This window comes from Antedon mediterranea, chromosome 1 (genome assembly GCF_964355755.1).
Source record: "Antedon mediterranea chromosome 1, ecAntMedi1.1, whole genome shotgun sequence".
Classification (NCBI taxonomy): Eukaryota; Metazoa; Echinodermata; class Crinoidea; order Comatulida; family Antedonidae; genus Antedon; species Antedon mediterranea.
The window spans coordinates 11573161-11591717 of record NC_092670.1 but is presented as its reverse complement, the minus strand read 5'-3'; the positions used below and the strand labels follow the sequence as shown (position 1 = coordinate 11591717).

The 18557-nt window shown below is 34.5% G+C and overlaps 1 protein-coding gene and 2 long non-coding RNA genes across 3 annotated transcripts; 1 reads left to right on the top strand and 2 right to left on the bottom strand.

Annotated features, from left to right (window-relative positions):
* The first annotated feature begins 5706 nt into the window (after nucleotides 1-5706).
* LOC140046513 (uncharacterized) lies at nucleotides 5707-7314 on the top strand. Its single transcript, XR_011844803.1, has 3 exons — nucleotides 5707-6234; nucleotides 6572-6676; nucleotides 6792-7314. It is a non-coding gene; the product is annotated as an uncharacterized lncRNA (long non-coding RNA).
* On the bottom strand, nucleotides 7102-8372 carry LOC140046517 (uncharacterized). The gene is made up of 2 exons (XR_011844804.1): nucleotides 7670-8372; nucleotides 7102-7406 (listed from the first exon to the last, which is right to left on the bottom strand). It is a non-coding gene; the product is annotated as an uncharacterized lncRNA (long non-coding RNA).
* Nucleotides 8373-10752: 2380 nt separating this feature from the next.
* LOC140046505 (alpha-N-acetylneuraminide alpha-2,8-sialyltransferase-like) lies at nucleotides 10753-17899 on the bottom strand. Its single transcript, XM_072091169.1, has 8 exons — nucleotides 17786-17899; nucleotides 15831-15899; nucleotides 14943-15197; nucleotides 14504-14639; nucleotides 13994-14103; nucleotides 13670-13759; nucleotides 12979-13220; nucleotides 10753-11779 (listed from the first exon to the last, which is right to left on the bottom strand). The coding sequence occupies exons 2-8, from the start codon at nucleotides 15896-15898 to the stop codon at nucleotides 11562-11564; spliced, it is 1119 nt and encodes a 372-aa protein (XP_071947270.1). The 5' UTR covers nucleotide 15899; nucleotides 17786-17899; the 3' UTR covers nucleotides 10753-11561.
* Nucleotides 17900-18557: the final 658 nt, after the last annotated feature.

Here is an 18557-nt window from a genome sequence, read left to right as displayed (position 1 = left end):
CAAAGTGCGCCTTAAGAACAAACTTGCGTGTCAACATAAGTGGGAACCGACGTGTTCAACACCGACTGCTTTACGTTCATCATGATTCTCGATTGTAAGAGGGGATGCAAAAATAGATAGAAGAGTATTTTCTAATGTTGCGCGCGCGCCAATACAATACGTTGCGGTAGGATGTTTTCGTTTAGTAGTTCACGTTGGTTAATGAAATATTTATTTTACATTTTTCTTCTTTACATAGTACTGTCGCTTCGCCAACCACACTAACCGATACTGATAATATTATTTGTCCATTATGAATACATTAGAAAAACATTTTTAAACTGGCGAATAATTAAATCAGTAATACTGTAGTATTGGCTACAATGGGGAAAATGTACAAGTTTAAAATACTATAGGCCTATATAGAATAACTAAAGGAAAATAAATATCTTATTGTATTTATTCATACATTTAGACAATAGGCAAATATTATAGATAATAAACATACATCAACATAATAATATTTAAATGCAAAAAAAAAAAAGATCTCTAAGTTGTATTCACGCGTACGTATAACATTTTTAAAAACAAGTGTAAAATCTATGATACGGACACTTTTTATAGGCCTAGGCCTATAGGCTCTAAAATTAGGCTAAATAAGCATATGGCCATCCTTTACTTCTTACAATTTACTTACTTTAATTTATTTACTTTACTGTAGTTTATTTCTATACTTTTCTATACAGTTGGCTATGGCTTTAAATTGTAGGGGACGTGTGCTACAATGCTAAGTTATCGGAAAAAGTGACATTTAATATTGCATTCAATTCGAGGTCCTTCTTGTGTGTCCGTCGCCTTGCAAATAGCGCGATGTGTTTGTTCGTAAAACTATATCACATATTAACTCCATTAGCGAAAACACGTGAGCTTGTTCATAGCTAGATAAAGTCATGTTTTTTGATAACATAACGATTAAAATCGAAATATTTTTTTAGAATCTGTAAATTCAAGGTGTTATCATCGATTTTGGTCGGATTTTGTGCACACTACCATTTCGTAGGGTCTTCGCTTTCGAGGTCTTCGGTCTTCGATCTTCGCTTTCGAGGTCTTCGCTTTCGACACACCCCCCTAGAGCCTAGTAGTAGCTACCTACTACTACTCACTAGCTAGGCCTAGGTAGTAGCAGTAGTAGTTATTGTAGTAGTATTATTGTATTGTAGTATTAGTTGTAGCTGTCCGGTGATCCTTGGTCACTTGTCTAGATCCCCTAGTAGGCCTAGGCTAGGCGGGATCCAGTCAAGTCGCCCCATCGCAAAGTCGCCCCATACAAAGTCGCCCAATACAAAGTCGCCCCATCGCAAAGTCGCCCCAAAACAAAGTCGCCCCGGCACAGTCGCCCCATCTCAAAGTCGCCCCATTACAAAGTCGCCCCATCGCAAATTCGCCCCATCGCAAAGTCGCCCCAACGCAAAGTCGCCCCATCGCAAAGTCGCCCACGGTTTTAATCATATCGGTTGCGTTTGATATCGATTGCGTTGTTACTTTGGTCGCGCTAAATGTCGTATACATTAATGTTTATCCTATTCCTATTATAGGTGTTATGCGCGATTTGAACGATTTGCGCAATTTGAAATTGCGCAAAAAAAATCCTTGCGCAATTTGAATTGAAACATGTGTTTCAAATTGCGCAAGCAACGTATTAAATTGCGCAAGTAATCTGCAAATTGCGCAAGGTTTTTCGACAGATTGTGAAATCATGCACACCCATATTTTTATAGTAATTTCTAAGAATGATTCAAAATTAAAGATAAATATCGCATTTCCTTATTTTAGTAGTGCAAATATTGTTATAAGTTAGCATACCGACGAAGGAAAACGAAGCGGTGGTGTTCCACCAGGCGGGCGCGGCGCGGGCGGCCGGCTATACTACTCTAGCCTAGCTAGGGTCTGGACTACTGATACTGACTAGGTTACATGGCCTAGCTTAAACTAATATTAAAAACTTAATTTTTACATTTATTTTGATTTATTTCAAGTTACAGTGATAATATTATTTAATTGTAATAATAAATGTTATGTATTTATTATACACATGTTATCTTCGCATTTATTATGTTTTATTTTGAGTTATTTAGTTTCCAATAAATTATTATAATACCGATTGTCTGGTAGAATTTTGTTGCGCAATTTGAAAATTTACAGTTCGTTTTCAAATTGCGCAAAGGTGTCATATTGCGCAAGAACTATCTTGCGCAATTTACAAATTGTGCAGCGCAATTTAAAATTGCGCAAAGATTTTCTTGCGCAATTTGAAATTGCGCAAGTTGATTGCGCAATTTGAAATTGCGCAAAAAAATCTTTGCGCAATTTTAAATTGCGCAAGAATTCTTTGCGCAATTTCAAATTGCGCAAGGATTTTTTTGCGCAATTTCAAATTGCGCAAATCGTTCAAATCGCGCATAACATATACATAATATGTGTTTTAATTTGTATTTTACAGGTTTTAATGGAGTGATGTGCTTTTTAAAAATCATTAAAAAAATAGTCCCTTGTTTGAAAGTTTTAAAAAGATTATCCCTGATTTATAGTTTCGAAAATGTTAATTTAATATGATTTTAAAATTAGTTACCAGAGCCACAATTACAATTTCTTCAACCTACGCGATACCAGCTCATTTTTTAGGATAATATAATAAATGTATAAATGTGTAGAATAAAAACAAAAATCAATTATATAATAATAATAAATATTCATCGACCAAAGTAAAAATAATCTAGATCGTATAACATCATTTTATCGCGACCGATTTCGAACGCGACTGATATCATCGTAAAACTCCGGCGGGGTTTCCCCATCTTCAGATGGTGCGTTGTAGAGTGCGACAACGGCAACGGCGGAGTAATTACGGGGGTTTCCCTCTGGTAAGCTAGCACGTTCGTGCGACCGCGGAGTGCGACCGAGTGATTAGTCGGGGGCTTCCTCTCTGATGATTGGGGTGCGTGCCGATCGTGTGACCCGAGACTACATGGCGGGGCTTCCCCTTTTATGCCTACACGTTCCGTGTTATTTTGTGTATCATTGCAACATTTTACGCACTTGTAAACTATTTTTTAACGTTTTGGGGCGACTTTGCGATAGGGCGACTTTGTGATGGGGCGACTTTGCGATGGAGCGACTTTGCGTTGGGGCGACTTTGCGATGGGGCGACTTTGCGATAGGGCGACTGTGTCGGGGCGACTTTGTTTTGGGGCGACTTTGCGATGGGGCGACTGTGTAAGGGGCGACTTTGTATGGGGCGACTTTGCGATGGGGCGACTTGACTAGCATCCTAGACCTAGTACGTAGTTATTCTTCAACAGTCACACAATTCAGATTCTGCCGGCCGCTGATTGCTAGTGAACAGGGGGAGGGAGAGAAAGAGTTAGAAGAACTGAAATAAGCCGTGACGTATAATAAACATCATACAAAATAATAATATAACTAACGAATCCGTATAATATAATAATGTTGTATGTTATAAAGTAAAGTAAATGCGTTTAATATAATACAATTATATTATAATATAATGTATTTTATATATAATATAATATTAAATGTTCATAATATAATGCTAAAACCAAATAATATAATACAAAAAGTCAATAATTTGTTACATTTTTCACATAATATATTAGAAATAGATATAATATAATGCTAAAATCAAGTAATATAATGCAAAACGTATAATTCATTACAATACAATATATAATATAATAAAAAAATGATATAATAATATAATATTTTGAATACTTCAGACAGCTGAGGCTTGCCATACTTACTGCTCTAATTATTTCGTTTATCTCTCTCCATAAACATTTTACTGTTATGCACTCTACTAACATATGTTTATCCTTCTCAATAACATTGCATGTGTCACAACATGGGGAATTTACAAGTCTCCACCTATGTAATCTTTCATTTGTTGGCAATATTCTGTGCAACAATTTAAAATTAAAATGTGCCAGTTTTTTTTCTTTAAGACCAGAAACTTTCTTAACCCATATTTTTGTCCATGGCATATTACCAAATATGGATTCCCACTTAACCTGTGCCGTAGGTGTAATATATTGAGCATCTATTATGAATCTATATAATTGTCTAGACGTCATATTTAAGACCTTATTGTTTGTAATAGGTATATCATTTACATTAATGTCATGTGTTGATTTTAAAATACATTTCCATTCTAATCTAAAGCAAGTTCTAGACCGAATTTCGAAAATATAAATATTTTGGCACATACGTATAATACGCGGGCTCACAAAATATAAAAAATCGAAACGCCGACGGCGGTGGACTAACATAAAAATAATACATTAAAGATGTATTGTCCCCCAAAAACTAAATCAGACTTTGAATATGTTATTTGTAGTTTTAATAAAGTTAATCAGTTCCATAGAAAAAAAAACGAAAAAAATTAATGTTTTCACTTATAAAATCACAAAATAAATGGTTAAATTCAACCAAAAATCCATTGGCTGACCATTTGCTTTAAATTACATTTTTTTAGGTAAACTTTGGGAAATTCTAGCGCAACGCAGGTAAGTTGACCAATCATGATTGGTCAAATTACACGCGTCGCGTCCAAGTGGGAAGCAAGCTTAATCTAGATCTGCATTCACACGGGACGCCGGTGTGGTGTGAACGTAGCCTTACACACATGCCCGCAGACTATACACGTAATGCGTTTGCCTCTCTCGTCCAGGTGTACAAATGGATAGGCCTACCTGGTAAGGTCGAGACACTTTGCGTTGATTACTATCTGCATTCGTAATACGAACACGAAAATACGTGACACTATACTGTCAGGTACGTATACGGAAACTGACTTGGCTGTTCTGGTCAAACGGCCTGCTCTTCTTTCTTTGCTTTATTTATTTTTTTTATTTTTTATTTTCAATCTTTCTTTAATACATTGAAATACAAAAAAAAAAAAGCAGACAGAGAAAAAATATAAAAATTATACATAATCAATTCTCCTATATAAACACCTTCTTATAAAATAAATATAGTTGTGCACATCAAGTCAGGATATAGAGTGATACAAATCTATGTTACAGAAGATTATCCCAGGCACTCCACTCTTCCCATTCTTCGGCTCTATTATTAATCAAACATCTAAATTTTTTAATTGTAAAGTAATATTTTACAAAGCTTATGAGGCCGGTGGGTGAGAGGAGGCCCGAAAACTTACTCTTATATATATACAACTTTAGTATTGACAAAAGTAAATTAATCCTATTGGATGGTGTATTACTAAAAAGCAGTTCACTTTCCGATACACATATACGAATATCAAGATTTCGAGAACACCATTGAAAAAAAAAATTGCTTATCCATCTACTGATATTACATTTACAGAATAAATGATAAACTGTTTCTCTTCTAATGTTACAAAAGGAGCTGTTATCTTCGTCGATGTACTTAATAATCTTAAAATGGATATGAAAGGGTTCCTAACAATATCATTTTATTGGCTCAACGTGTAGATCAATCAGGTTTAAGCTTGCCATAGTCATACTTAATGTTTTGGAGGACGACAACGCCCTCAAAACGCCCCTGAGAAACCTGTGAAAAACTTTTTGTGACGTCACTAAAAGTTATTTTTGTATTACAGAGATAGGAATTTAGCAGGAAATCATTGATTGATGCAAAAGCATGGTAGTAATTACTTATTGCTTTGATGTTTTTATTCTTGGATAAGTATGTTAGCCTAATCGAATAAAATTAATTCATATTATCAACCAAGTTTTTTTTAAAACGGATTTTAATTTCGTTTTTCAAGGCCATCTTTTACGAAATTCATAGCCAAATGCCTATCTTGCTGGGTACACGGAGTTATTTTGCGCATGCGTGAGAATCACAGAGTCGACCACCTTGGCCTCTCTCTCGACCCTCCTCGCGAGCGATGTTTATTTCGCTATTTATTATACACGTATTATTGAAACATTCATTTTATTATTATTTCGTTGTAATTAACTGAAATTGATGGAAATTCGTCCACATCGTCTTGTTAACACGGGTGTTAACATCGTTTTGAAGAAACGGTTGGACGAGTAAATGGTGTTTGACAATGCCATGGCCTGGAGCTAGGCTAGCTAGGCCTAGGCCCTAGGCCTTTTTAGTAGTGATGACTGCTGGATACGGTGTTTAGTCGCCCGGCCAGAGGTGAGCTGAGAGCGTATGCTCCTTGATGTATCGTTGAGGGTGTTAATGGTAAGCACAATTGTGTTACTGTATTATGTATATACACATTATTTATAAGTACGTTTATTAATATTGTTGTGTGCTGTAGTGTCCTGACTAACGTATTATTAAAATATTTTTTTGTTATTACATGCCGCCCTACTAGCTAGTAGGCTAGGCAACACTGAATACTAAATATTATGATTCCCAATAAAATGAATAGAGTTGGATTTTCTCTAATGTAGTAATAAAGGTTATAACAGGCCAGGCCTAGTTAGGGGTATTTCAGCTTGTATCATATACAGTACAATATACAGTACAGTATACAGTAAATAAACAATTCATTTGTATTTTTACCTACCTACAGGTCTATAATTGGAGTGCAATTATGATAATTGATGGACGGGATAAGCAAATGTATTTATTGATTGGAATGGAAGCGCAAATGTTAGAGTCAAATTATAATATTAAGGTAACAGATACTGAGCATTGCTATTTTAAACTGTTGATCAAACCTACATAATACTAAATTATTATTTTGTTTTGAGGGCAGATAAACATGTGCTTATTCATTTTCCTTTTTTCAGGTGAATAAAAAGATACCCAGAGTACTTTATAATAGATGCTACTTGGATCATGCTTGCACGATACATTTATGCAGTATACTAAGACACCAAGTATAGAATGAGCGCAGACAATTAAAATTACAGAACTAAATATTTATGAAGAATAGTAAAATATGCATAATAGAATTCTTTAGACGCGAGTGCTAGGGTTACAGTCATACTGTAACTATGGTAATGTACTACCAGACAGTACACTAGTAGCAGTGCATCATATAGTGTTTGTTTTTAACCATCTAAATGGGTCTGGGTATATTAACAAATAAACCACTACTGTACTTCTTTTTTTATTTATTTAGCCAAATACTATGTACAATGGACATTTATGAAAGAATCCATCTCTTGAATATGATGGAGCTGGCTGGTGTTGATAGAATTAAAATGTATCACTCAGGTCTCAAAAGTAATTTATGTCCTGTTTGAAAAATCCTGCTTGTTCCAAACTCATTATGATACATTTGTTCAATAAAATTCATTCCACACACTATTTCTGCCATATAATTTGATGTTTACAATTTTATTACTAGTACTATTTTACAGTTCTTCAAAGCCATCTCATGTACTGTTGATTCCATAAATCTGCAAAGATAAGACCAATAAATGGATGGAAATGTACTATTATTTTTATTCAATCCTACCTCTAGGCCCTATAGTATTATATTTTATGACTTGGTAACAAACAGAAAGAGGTTATTATTTAATTACACTACAGTTACTAACTAAACTATAATAATCCTCTCGGCCTCACCTCCTCTGCTCTACTTTAATTATTAGTATTATTATATTACTATATTAGTCAATAACAAAAGTCAGAGCCAAAAACAAGTTCAACACAAGCTTACCTTTTTTATTTACGTCGCCTTTTACATACGTCTACGCCCGCGCCTTGTCCACTTCCTGGAGGTTCGTCGGTGGACCGGCGACTGCTACTCTCTTGTACTGTAGGCCATGGAGTAACTCCATGTGTAGGCCTAGCCTACTACTAGCGAATTTAGAAGAAACTATAGTCTACTAGACCTAGCCTAATTTGTAGTCTGCGTGAGTGGTTTAGTGTGAGAAGTACAAATACACACTTTCTTCTTTTCACGTACAATCTTTGCAGACATAACTTTTTATTGATTTGTGAAATATCGATATTTTCTACGACTGCAGCAACAGGGAGCTTGCAACACGCGAGTCTCGTGTAGCATGGGTTTGTTTATTTTGTTTACACCACACAGTCCGCGAACGAGACAAGGCGGTGATTGGACTGTATTAAAATTCATTAACCAATCACAAAACGACTGCTGCCGTGGCTACAACCCCGGGTGTTTCAAACTCTAAATTTGACGATCTCGTACGTGCGTATAGAACGTTCATAAAAATTAAGATGGCGTGCCAGTTGGTCGGCCATTTTGCGGACGTTTTATACCAAAATTTAATTTGTTTATTTCTCAATTTCTACTAGGTATTTGAATCTAATTTTTTGTGTGCTGTTTATTAACATTAAAAGGATTCATACAAAGTCCTTTTTGTGAAATTTTAAAATCCTTTCATATCCATTTTAAGGTAAACTTTAGTTGTGAGGATACTGTTGTTAAGTCTGTATTGGAACCATCGTAAGTTTACGTTGTCGGTCACATTAAAAGTTGCAACATTAATTTCTTCCCATTCATGTTCCGAGAATTCAACATTTAAGATTTTACCCCACTTTTGTTTAGCTTTACAGTTAAAGTCTTTGTTTTGAATAAACTAACGATAAAAAGCTTTACGTCCTGTTTGGGGTTTGGTTATGGTTTCAAGTATGGGTAAATTTATTGGGTTTTGTAATTTAGTATTTATTTCTGTACCCAAAGAAGGGTATTTGGTTATAATTGCATCAATTAATCCATAGTATTTAAGGAAATTATTTTTTTCACCTTATAGTGTGTTTTGAAGTTTTCATAACTAAGCAAGGTTCCTCTATCCGAGATTAAATCATTTATGAACCTTACGCCACACTCATAATAATTGGTGTAAAAAATTGGAAAGTTATTGATTAGAATCGAATCATTCAACCATATTGGTTCTTTTAGTACGTTATAGTTTGCAGATGCTGTTGGATTATGAATAGCAATAAACTCGGACCATGAATGGAGAACATCTCTCCAGAACAAATTGTTCATATTTTTCGACAGCCTCTGAATCATGCATGAGCCGTATTCAAAGATTGATTCAGTTTTTTTACCATGGCATATTTTGTTGAAAACTACATTGAGAATTCCAGTGTTGTTACAAATTCTTCGCATCCAACTAATCTTAAATGCCTTTATGTAACTGAAGATATCAATCATGTTAATTCCGCCATCCTTATACTCTCTAATTAGCTTATTTCTTTTGATTTTATCCTTTCCCTTCCAGACAAAATTAAAAAAACATCCTATTAAGTTCATTTAGATAAGCTGTAGTAGGGTTTGGCAACATTGTGAAAATATAATTAAGTTTTGATAATATTAGAGATTTTAACACAGTTAATCTTCCCAACACAGTAAGATTTCTCTTACGCCACACATTGATAGTAGACCTAATTTTACCAGTTATCTCTTCAACATTTATTTTAGTCATTTTGCTTATTTCTAAGTCAAATGTAACACCAAAAAAATCAAAACGGCCTTTATCACACCAGTCAAGATTTGAATTAGTATTAATTTGTTCACTCGAGAACTTTTTTAATCCAAACCATATTGCTTTGGATTTAGAAATGTTAATTTTTAAACCAGACATCTTTTCAAATGTTGAAAGTGTACTCATGCATTCAGTAAGTGATTTGTGTGAGCCGTTCAGAATAAATGCAGTGTCATCTGCGTATTGTAACATTTTAATCTCAGAGGTATCAATTGTTACTCCTTTAATATTAATATTTTGGCGTACCATCATGTTTAGAATTTCCACTCCCAGAATAAAAAGGTATGGAGATAGCGGATCGCCCTGTCTGCAACCTCTTTCAATATTGAAAAAATTGCTGGGGTGTCCATTAACTAGAACGCATGAAGAGATATTCGTGTAAAAAAGTCCACACCATTTCTTAAGAGTTGGTCCAAAATTAAAGAAGGTCAAACACTTATCAATAAATTTGAACGCCAGGGAATCAAAAGCTTTCTCGAAATCTACCAGTAATACGAGACCAGGTAGGTTTTTTTCGTCATAGAGTGAGAGGATATCATATAAAATACGAACATTTTCTCCTTTTATAAATCCCGCTTGGTTTTCATTAATTGATATTTGGAAAGACAGATTTTAGCCTCTCTGCTATGGCCGATGAAGCAATTTTGTAAGCAACATTTAATAAAGATATAGGACGCCAATTTTTTAATTCTTTTCTTGATTTATTCGCCTTTGGGATTAGAGTGATTGCTCCCTGTTTTTGAGTGACTGAAAGATTACAAGTTTTAAAGCCATATTTCATAGAACGAAGAAGTAGAGCACCCAGTTTCCCCCAAAAAATCTTGAAAAATTCAGACGTAAAGCCGTCTGTTCCAGGTGATTTGTTGTTTTTCATTTTATTGAGTGCATTTGTAAGCTCAGCTAAGGTCAATTCACTCTCAAGCTTTTGAGATTCTTCTTCTGAAACTTTTTCGAAGTTCTGGTTTGTTATTAATACGTTTAAATCTATTTGCTCTATATCTTTTTTTTTATATAAAGAACTGTAAAAATGCTCAACTTCCTTTATTATAAGTTTATTGTCCAATATAGTTTTTTTTTTCTTCATCTATTAATTCGTCTATTAATTTGTTCGTAAAGTTAGTTTTCTCGAGACCTAAGAAAAATTTGGTTGGCTTTTCAGCCTCTTCTATCCACTTAGCACGAGATCTTTGCTTTATTGTTTGTTTTTTTTCGTTCCAATTAATCATTTTACTCATTTATTTAAATAAAAAAATACAGAATCATTATGTAATACAGTACTTGTTTTTATTATCGCCATAGTGCCATAGTCCATTTCCTCAACAAATTAGGAGAAGTTACAACATTTGATATCCTAACTATAGGCCTACCTTACTTATTCAAAATGCAGAGAGAAAGATTATAGCCTCTACTTCCAACAACGGAAGACACTATAAGCATCACAATCCCACAACCCACTCCCTTGACGCTAAAGCGTGGTTCCCACTAGCGACGCAACGCAAGGACGTAATACAACGCAAGTGAATTGACCAATCACAAGCGATGGCTTATTCGCTTGTGATTGCTAACTGTCTATAACTTCGCTTGTCATTGGTTAAAACGCTTGAGTTGCGTTTACGTCCTCGCGTTACGTTCTAGTGGGAACCAAGCTTTAGGGAATTGAAATCAACCTTCTTTCTAACAAGTCTATGGACGTATCGACTGGTCAAAAATGTACGGTACGTCAGAATTAGGAAGCGGCTGCGGCTGGCTGTGTACGTACTGTAGTCTACAAAACGTATAACACCTGCCAATTTATTATGTAGTCTAATCCATGATAATTGGCTCCACATTTTCCTAAATAGATTCAATTAGACGAGACGCATCAAAATGGCTTACGCACAACGCAAGAGAAAAATTGACCATCGCGTCGTGATTGCTCAAACTACTTGCGTTTGGTACTCAATAGAGTGAGAACCAAGCCTAAAGCTCTGTCTACACTATCAAACTTTATGTGAAAACAAAATGTGACGTGCCCATATATGGACAGGATGACGTCATATCGCTACCATATTTAGTAAACTTGTCAAACTAGTTTGATAGTGTAGACAGAGCTTAGCAATCATCGACGTGAAGTTGCAGAACACCGTCCATGTGCAAATTGAGCAATTCATCAAACTCCTGGTTAAACGCATGATATACTCTAGTTAAATTTACATCTTCAAAGTAATGATAGGCTGCCGGACGATTGTGTATGTCAGTTGAGAACGGCCAAAATCCATACAGGTGAACCTCGTCACAAAATAAAAGGGAAGCCGTTGTTATGTAAAAACCTACAACAAAAATGAAACAATTCAACGTAATTATTTCTAATTACAAATAAAGCCTACTGATTTAAGACAGGTGTGACTGAAATAACAGTTAATCGTCTTTCAAACCTTGCTCCGGCACGGTTCCAGTTAGGCAACTATTAATTTAACTTAATGCTGACTATCGCACTTTAATGCTGCCTATCGGCCTATCGCGCACTTTGTAACGCTGCCTATCACACTTTGTAACGCTGCCTATCACACTTTGTAACGCTGCCTATCGCACCTTGTAACGCTGACTATCGCACTTTGTAACGCTAACTATCGCACTTTGTAACGATGCCTAACGCACTTTGAATGTATGGTGACTACGCACTTTGTAACGCTGCCTATCGCACGTGTAACGATGCCTATCGCACTTTGAATGGTGACTACGCATTTATTAATTAATATTGCACTTTGTAACGCTGACTATCGCACTTTGTAACGCTGCTTATCGCACCTTGTAACGCTAACTATCGCACTTTGTAAGGCTGCCTAACGCATTTTGAATGGTGACTACGCACTTTGTAACGCTGCCTATCGCACGTATTAATGTTGCCTATCGCATTTTGAAACACTGATAATACTATTATTCAAACGTTGTGACAGGTGGTGCAAAGACAAAGGACGACGAAATATTATTACAAAGCGACGACTTTAACATGCCTGAGATGACACTTTGTATTCACTGATGTTAATTTGCAATATTAATGCATTCGCTTTCCAATTGATTAATTTTGCTTTTGTATTCACTGTAAATTAATTTTAAACAACCGATTTATGATAATCGATGTTCAACGAAATGGTGATTGTATTTTCATTTTCATCAACAGAGATTCAGTGAAGAAAACATGTATTATTTTAAAACAAATAAATGGAATCAGAATCAGTTAGAAGACTATGTATAAAGTGAACATAACAACCGTAAACTATAATTTCGGCATAGGTTGTTTTTAGTTTTATTTTTCCGACTATTAGGCATAAATTATACTAAGGCAATCAAACAACAGGACACTGAGCTCGCGTTGTCAAGATAGGAACTCATAACAGTCATTTTGTCTTATGTCTGGCTGCGACAAATACCAGCAGGGGCGTGGAACTGATCCTGTCGCAGCCACAGATAAACCCTTTGATCTCCGGAGCTCAGCATTCTATTATTAGATTGCCTTGATTATACTGACCTGTTGATGGCACATTCCGCATGCCCTTTTCCGTCCAATATTTTCTTATATCTTTGAAATGACTTGGATTTCCGTGTACAAATTTTATGGATTTCAATTTACTGTTTAGTAAATTATTTAATTTAACGGCCAACATGTAGGACACTCTACTTGAAAAACTTGGAAACCAAACGTAATTTCTGTATTCCTTCATTTTATTTATAAACTTGGATTGCTGATTTTTAGTTTGTGCACTACCAAACCTAGAAAAATTACAAACAAAACGTATGTGCGATCAGAGGAGGAAGAGAATACCAGGATCGTTTTCCTCCTTCTGTTCTAACATACTGAACGAGCAATTATAGTTAAACTCAGACATTTTTCAGTTTTAATTTAGTCACCTCCATAAGAAAAAAAAATAATGATTTCACTTTTATGGTTAAGTAATTTTTTTTTTTGATCCAATGTTTAATCTAAGGCATAACTATTATGTGACATTAAAATGGCATATTAAAAACCAAGTTTAAATTTTGTTTATATATTTATTCATCCTAAAGCACAAGCATGTTCATTTCCATATGGTATTGTTATTGTATTGTAATTGGTCGTATATAAACGAAAACGAAAGAAAAGTACGACGACTAAACAGGGACGAACATATCTGTTTCCCATGAGGTTTTCAATATAGGTAAAAAACACAATACTAACCCACCTTTTTACAACAATTGAAGGGTTCATTGTGGTTATATTGCTTTTGACGCCTGCGTCTTCTTTAAACCGACCAATTGGTGGTGCATTGCATCTGAAGACAAAGAGAGTAGGGGGAGATCCTGTCTAGTGTTTTTCAATTGAAAAACGGTACCAGTGAACGGTAACATAAATCATGAATAGGCCTAATGCATCATAAAACGAGACAAAATTATACGTATAGGCTACATTATTTCATTCAAAATCTGACTTAATTATAATTTCAACTATTTAGTAGTCTGAGGGTAATACAGATTAAATGCATTTAATTAAATGCAATCATCCTTACCTTATAACAAAGTCAGCTTTATCGATCTCGTTTCCACACTTACTGCCGTTCAATATTCCTCCATTACCCACAATGGAACATCTTTTGTATACACTTTTTTCGGGAGAATACTACATCAAATATGCATATGCTGATATTATATACACATCAATGCCATCATACAATCTATCTAAATTCCAGTCGTGAGGAATGGACCAGATGCTCAATGGGAACACGCCTTTGGTGAATCACCCATAATAGCACCACACATAATGATCTTCAATTTAAAACTAATATAGGCCAACTATAGAAATACATAATAGCACATCACCATCCGAGTCGAACTTTTGAAAATGTGTTGGGCCGGGAGACATTGTTCTACTCTCTAAAATCATGATGAAGTACTATGGAATAATTCCAGCTAAATAGTGGCGGAATTATGGGGATGGAATCAGTTTAAAATTTTGCCCTAGACGACTCTTGTTCAAAGTCAACAATAAAAGTAGAAAGAAAAGTAAAGTAGAAACATACTTGTCGCATTAATTTGTAGAACTTTACATTTGTAGAGATGCTTCCTTTATTTATCATGTACTTAAATTTTTGAGTTTTCTTAACATTTCTCTGGTTCAGAATCATTTCTGTATGTACAACTTTTTTTAAATCAGATCTAAAAAAAAAAAAAAAAGTTTGATACAATTATTTTACTATTTAGGCCCTATATCTGTAATGGTATTGACGGAATTCTTTTATAGAGTTTTTTTTTTAACAACAACAGTACCCAAATCTGTTTTTTCGCTTGCAAAAAATTGATAATAACGCCACTAAATTTTCGACAATGGAATCGTGAAATAAACTCAATTTCTAACAAGTGGCGCTATACATACAGGGATTGTTCATAATGTTATAAGATATGAATTTGAATGATTTTCAATTCTTATAAACGCTTATAAATCTTTTTTCCGTCACGTACCTCATCTCTTCTAATTTCGATACATTTTGTTTCCACGCTTTCATGAATATAGATGACACATTTCGATTGCTTTCATTGGTGGTAGACATCAACCCAATATATTCTAGTTTTCCGTACGTTCGAACAGTTACACTTTCCAATTTGGTATTGTTCACCAGTTGTAGGCCTAAGTTGCTTGGTTCTTGACGTAGGACATTTAGGGAACATAGTCCAATGTTCTGCTGCACAGCAGCAATGTAAGCGTGAACTGTCCAACTAGATATATAAAAAAATTCAAATTATGTTAAAGTTCAATTTTTTTGACGCAACGCGAGGACGACGTGCAAGCGCAATGCAAATGATTTGACCAATCATACGCGGTGGATCATCCGAACTGTCGCTTGTCATTGGTCAAGTCACTTGCCTTGCGCTTGCATCTCTAAAGCTCTGTCTACACTATCAAACTTTGTGTGACAAAAAAACAATGTGATGTATGGCAGGATGCTGTCATATCATTTCCATATTTAAGCATAAGACTACCATATTTGGGCATGTCGCACTTTTTTTTATCTAGTTTGATAGTGTAGACAGAGCTTAAGTGAGAACAATTTCTCACAATAATTGTGTTGTTAAAGATAATTCTATTGATCTCTTTTTTTACCGTTATAATTGTTTTTGTAATAAAATTAGTAAAATTGTATAAATTTGTATTGCTAGATTTTAAGATTTATATATATTTTTATATGGTATAGTTTATTCCATTCTGTAAGGGGCGGGTTTCCCGCTGTTGAATGAGTTTGAATAAAATAAAAATAAATAAAATAAATAAAATTTCATTACGTCATTGCGTTGCGTCCATTTAATACACTGTAGCGCTGATACAATGAAAAGAGAACAGTTTTTGCTTACCATAAATATATTGAAAATATGAACGAAGTTCCAAGCGTTATTGAAAAAAGACGTAAAACTGTCGTCATACTGGAATATAAAATAAATATGTTTTGAATACTATTATACAAGCTTTGTTTGTTTTATTTTTCTATTATATTTAAGTCAAACAAACGAAACAGGACTTGCAACAGGCTTACATCAAAGATATAAGGTGCTGTCGGACACTGCCTTTATTATATTATGTTCCAAAAATAACCAATGGTTAGCTAGGCCCAGTCATTTTCTGTAATGAATGACGTAACCACTAGCCACGCTTTACTTTACCTATAATACTTCTTTTGTTTAAATCTATATAGATTTAGGAGATTCATGACAAGCAATACAATACAATTATAGCAATGCACACCGCTACAGCACACGGCAAGGATAAACCTGTAGGCCTACTAATATTTCATTTTCAGCTCTACTATAGTTAGTGCTTGGAGGTATAAAAATAAAAATATTTCTATACCTCCATGGTTAGTGGTAGGCTAGGCCTATGTCAAAATTAAAATGTATTTATTTTAGTAACATTTTCAAATTAGTATGGCTTATTATGTCTTCCAGCTCGATATTTGTGCCAAAATAGATTTTTTTAGCTAACTTTTTGTTATTCTTGAGATGCTGAATCCAAAAAAGTTAGGTGCCATTTTTTTTCGACCACTCCTTCAGCCGCCATTTTGTATTTCAAACTGGCCGACGTTCCACACTCAAGTTGGTCATCCATGGTATCATTGGAAAGGAAATGTAATGTTCCTTGTTGTTTTATCATGCTAATTACTTTCTTATTTACATACAACCTGTCCTATTGGTATATAAGTATAGGCGTTGTTTTCTGTTCTTCTGATGACGAGAATAGTTTCTCAAAACATGTCACATTTTAAGGCAGTTTGCCTATTCATTAAATGCTTTGCTATACTCATTTTAACAATGAAAAAAGTAGTCTCCTTCGTATTAAGATAAATACGGGTTTTCTTATTGGTTTTACAATTCATTCAAATGTTTGTTTGATTTTTTTTTTACTTTGTCATTGTCGTAGGCTACGGTACTGGATTACACTTAACTTCAATGTCAATTTTCCGAGTTATTTAATTTAATCAAAATAACTATAGTCCGTCCGTGAACAAAGGTGAAATAAACTGTTGTCAAATCACATCTTTGATTTATTTTTCGTTGGATAGCTTTTTAATTTCTGAATCTATTTTATTTTTATTTAGTAGTTTACATTTCTGTTTTTCGTAAAAAGAAAAAAAAATGCTACGGGGAATGGTATCTGTATTCTGTATTCTGTATTTTTGTCAAAGCGGGTACCAAACAATTTAAAGCCATCTGTGCACAATGCCAACGTTAATTGGCATGCCTTTCTCTTTCTCTTTGAACGTCAGATTAAGTGCAGCAAACAGAATGTTTGCATTTGATATTATTATACAGTGAAAAATCTTAAGAATTAAGAAAAAAAAAAGATCAATTAGTTTTCCTTAAATAAAGTTTACACGAAATAAAGAAAAGTCAGTGTCCTACTACTGCCTTTACTACCTTTACAAACTGCCAATCGATATTGTAAAGAAACGAATTACGGTGTTTTAAACGTCTAAAAGATCCCTTTGATTTTGACGTAATAGTTTGTGATTATCGCAATATAAATCCTAACTATACGTTGTTATTATAAAAAGTCACATAGAATAATTAATCAAACTATAATCAGTATTACATTCCCTTTCCGATGATACCATGGATGACAAAGTTCAATGTAGAATGTCGGCCATTTTGAAATACAAAATGGCGGCTGAAGGAGTGGTCGAAAAAAATGGCACCTAACTTTTTTTGAATTCAGCAACTCAAGAATAACAAAGTTAGCCAATAAAATCTATTTTGGCACAAATATCGAGCTGGAGCTAGTTTTTATTACATATGTTACTCTACTAAATACTTACATTAGAAACAAAAAATGAACTGTTATTTATTGCCGTGGTCCGATATATTATTATTCAGCGAACAATTTTCTTTGTCAAATCAACATACATGCGATGTGTGTGAATGGTTACACATTGACGGTTGTATTGCCTCATGAATTATTCATGAATCAAGAAATCACGCATGAGCAATAATCATTTTTATAGAAGGATAATTTGTATCCGCTGTGGCGTAATGAGACTTATGGCAAGTCTACTATATGACGTAATGAGACTTGTGCCAAGTCTGATCTACTATATGACGTAATGAGACTTGTGGTAATTCTACTATGGCGTAATGAGACTTGTGGCAAGTCTACTATATGACGTAACGAGACTTGTGTCAAGTCTATTATATGACGTAATAGGACTTGTGGCAAATTTACTATATGGCGTAATGAGCTTGTGGCAAGTCTACTATATGACGTAATAAGACTTGTGGCAAGTCTACTATATGACGTAATAAGACTTGTGGCAAGTCTACTATATGGCGTAATGAGACTTGTGGCAAGTCTACTATATGACGTAATAAGACTTGTGGCAAGTCTACTATATGACGTAATAAGACTTGTGGCAAGTCTACTATATGACGTAATAAGACTTGTGGCAAGTCTATTATATGACGTAATAGGACTAGTGGCAAGTCTACTATATGGCGTAATGAGACTTGTGGCAAGTCTACTATATGACGTAATGGCGTAATGAGACTTGTGGCAAGTCTACTATATGACGTAATGAGACTGGTGGCAAGTCT

What these genes read in the sequence shown, in the direction of transcription:
- LOC140046505 (XM_072091169.1), bottom strand. Translation starts at nt 15,898, where the DNA reads ATGACGACAGTTTTACGTCTTTTTTCAATAACGCTTGGAACTTCGTTC. An exon ending in TCTACAAATTAATGCGACAA is followed by an intron (nt 14,104 to 14,503) that starts GTATGTTTCTAC and finishes TATTTGATGTAG; the next exon opens with TATTCTCCCGAAAAAAGTGT. An exon ending in AAAGCTGACTTTGTTATAAG is followed by an intron (nt 13,760 to 13,993) that starts GTAAGGATGATT and finishes CTTTGTCTTCAG; the next exon opens with ATGCAATGCACCACCAATTG.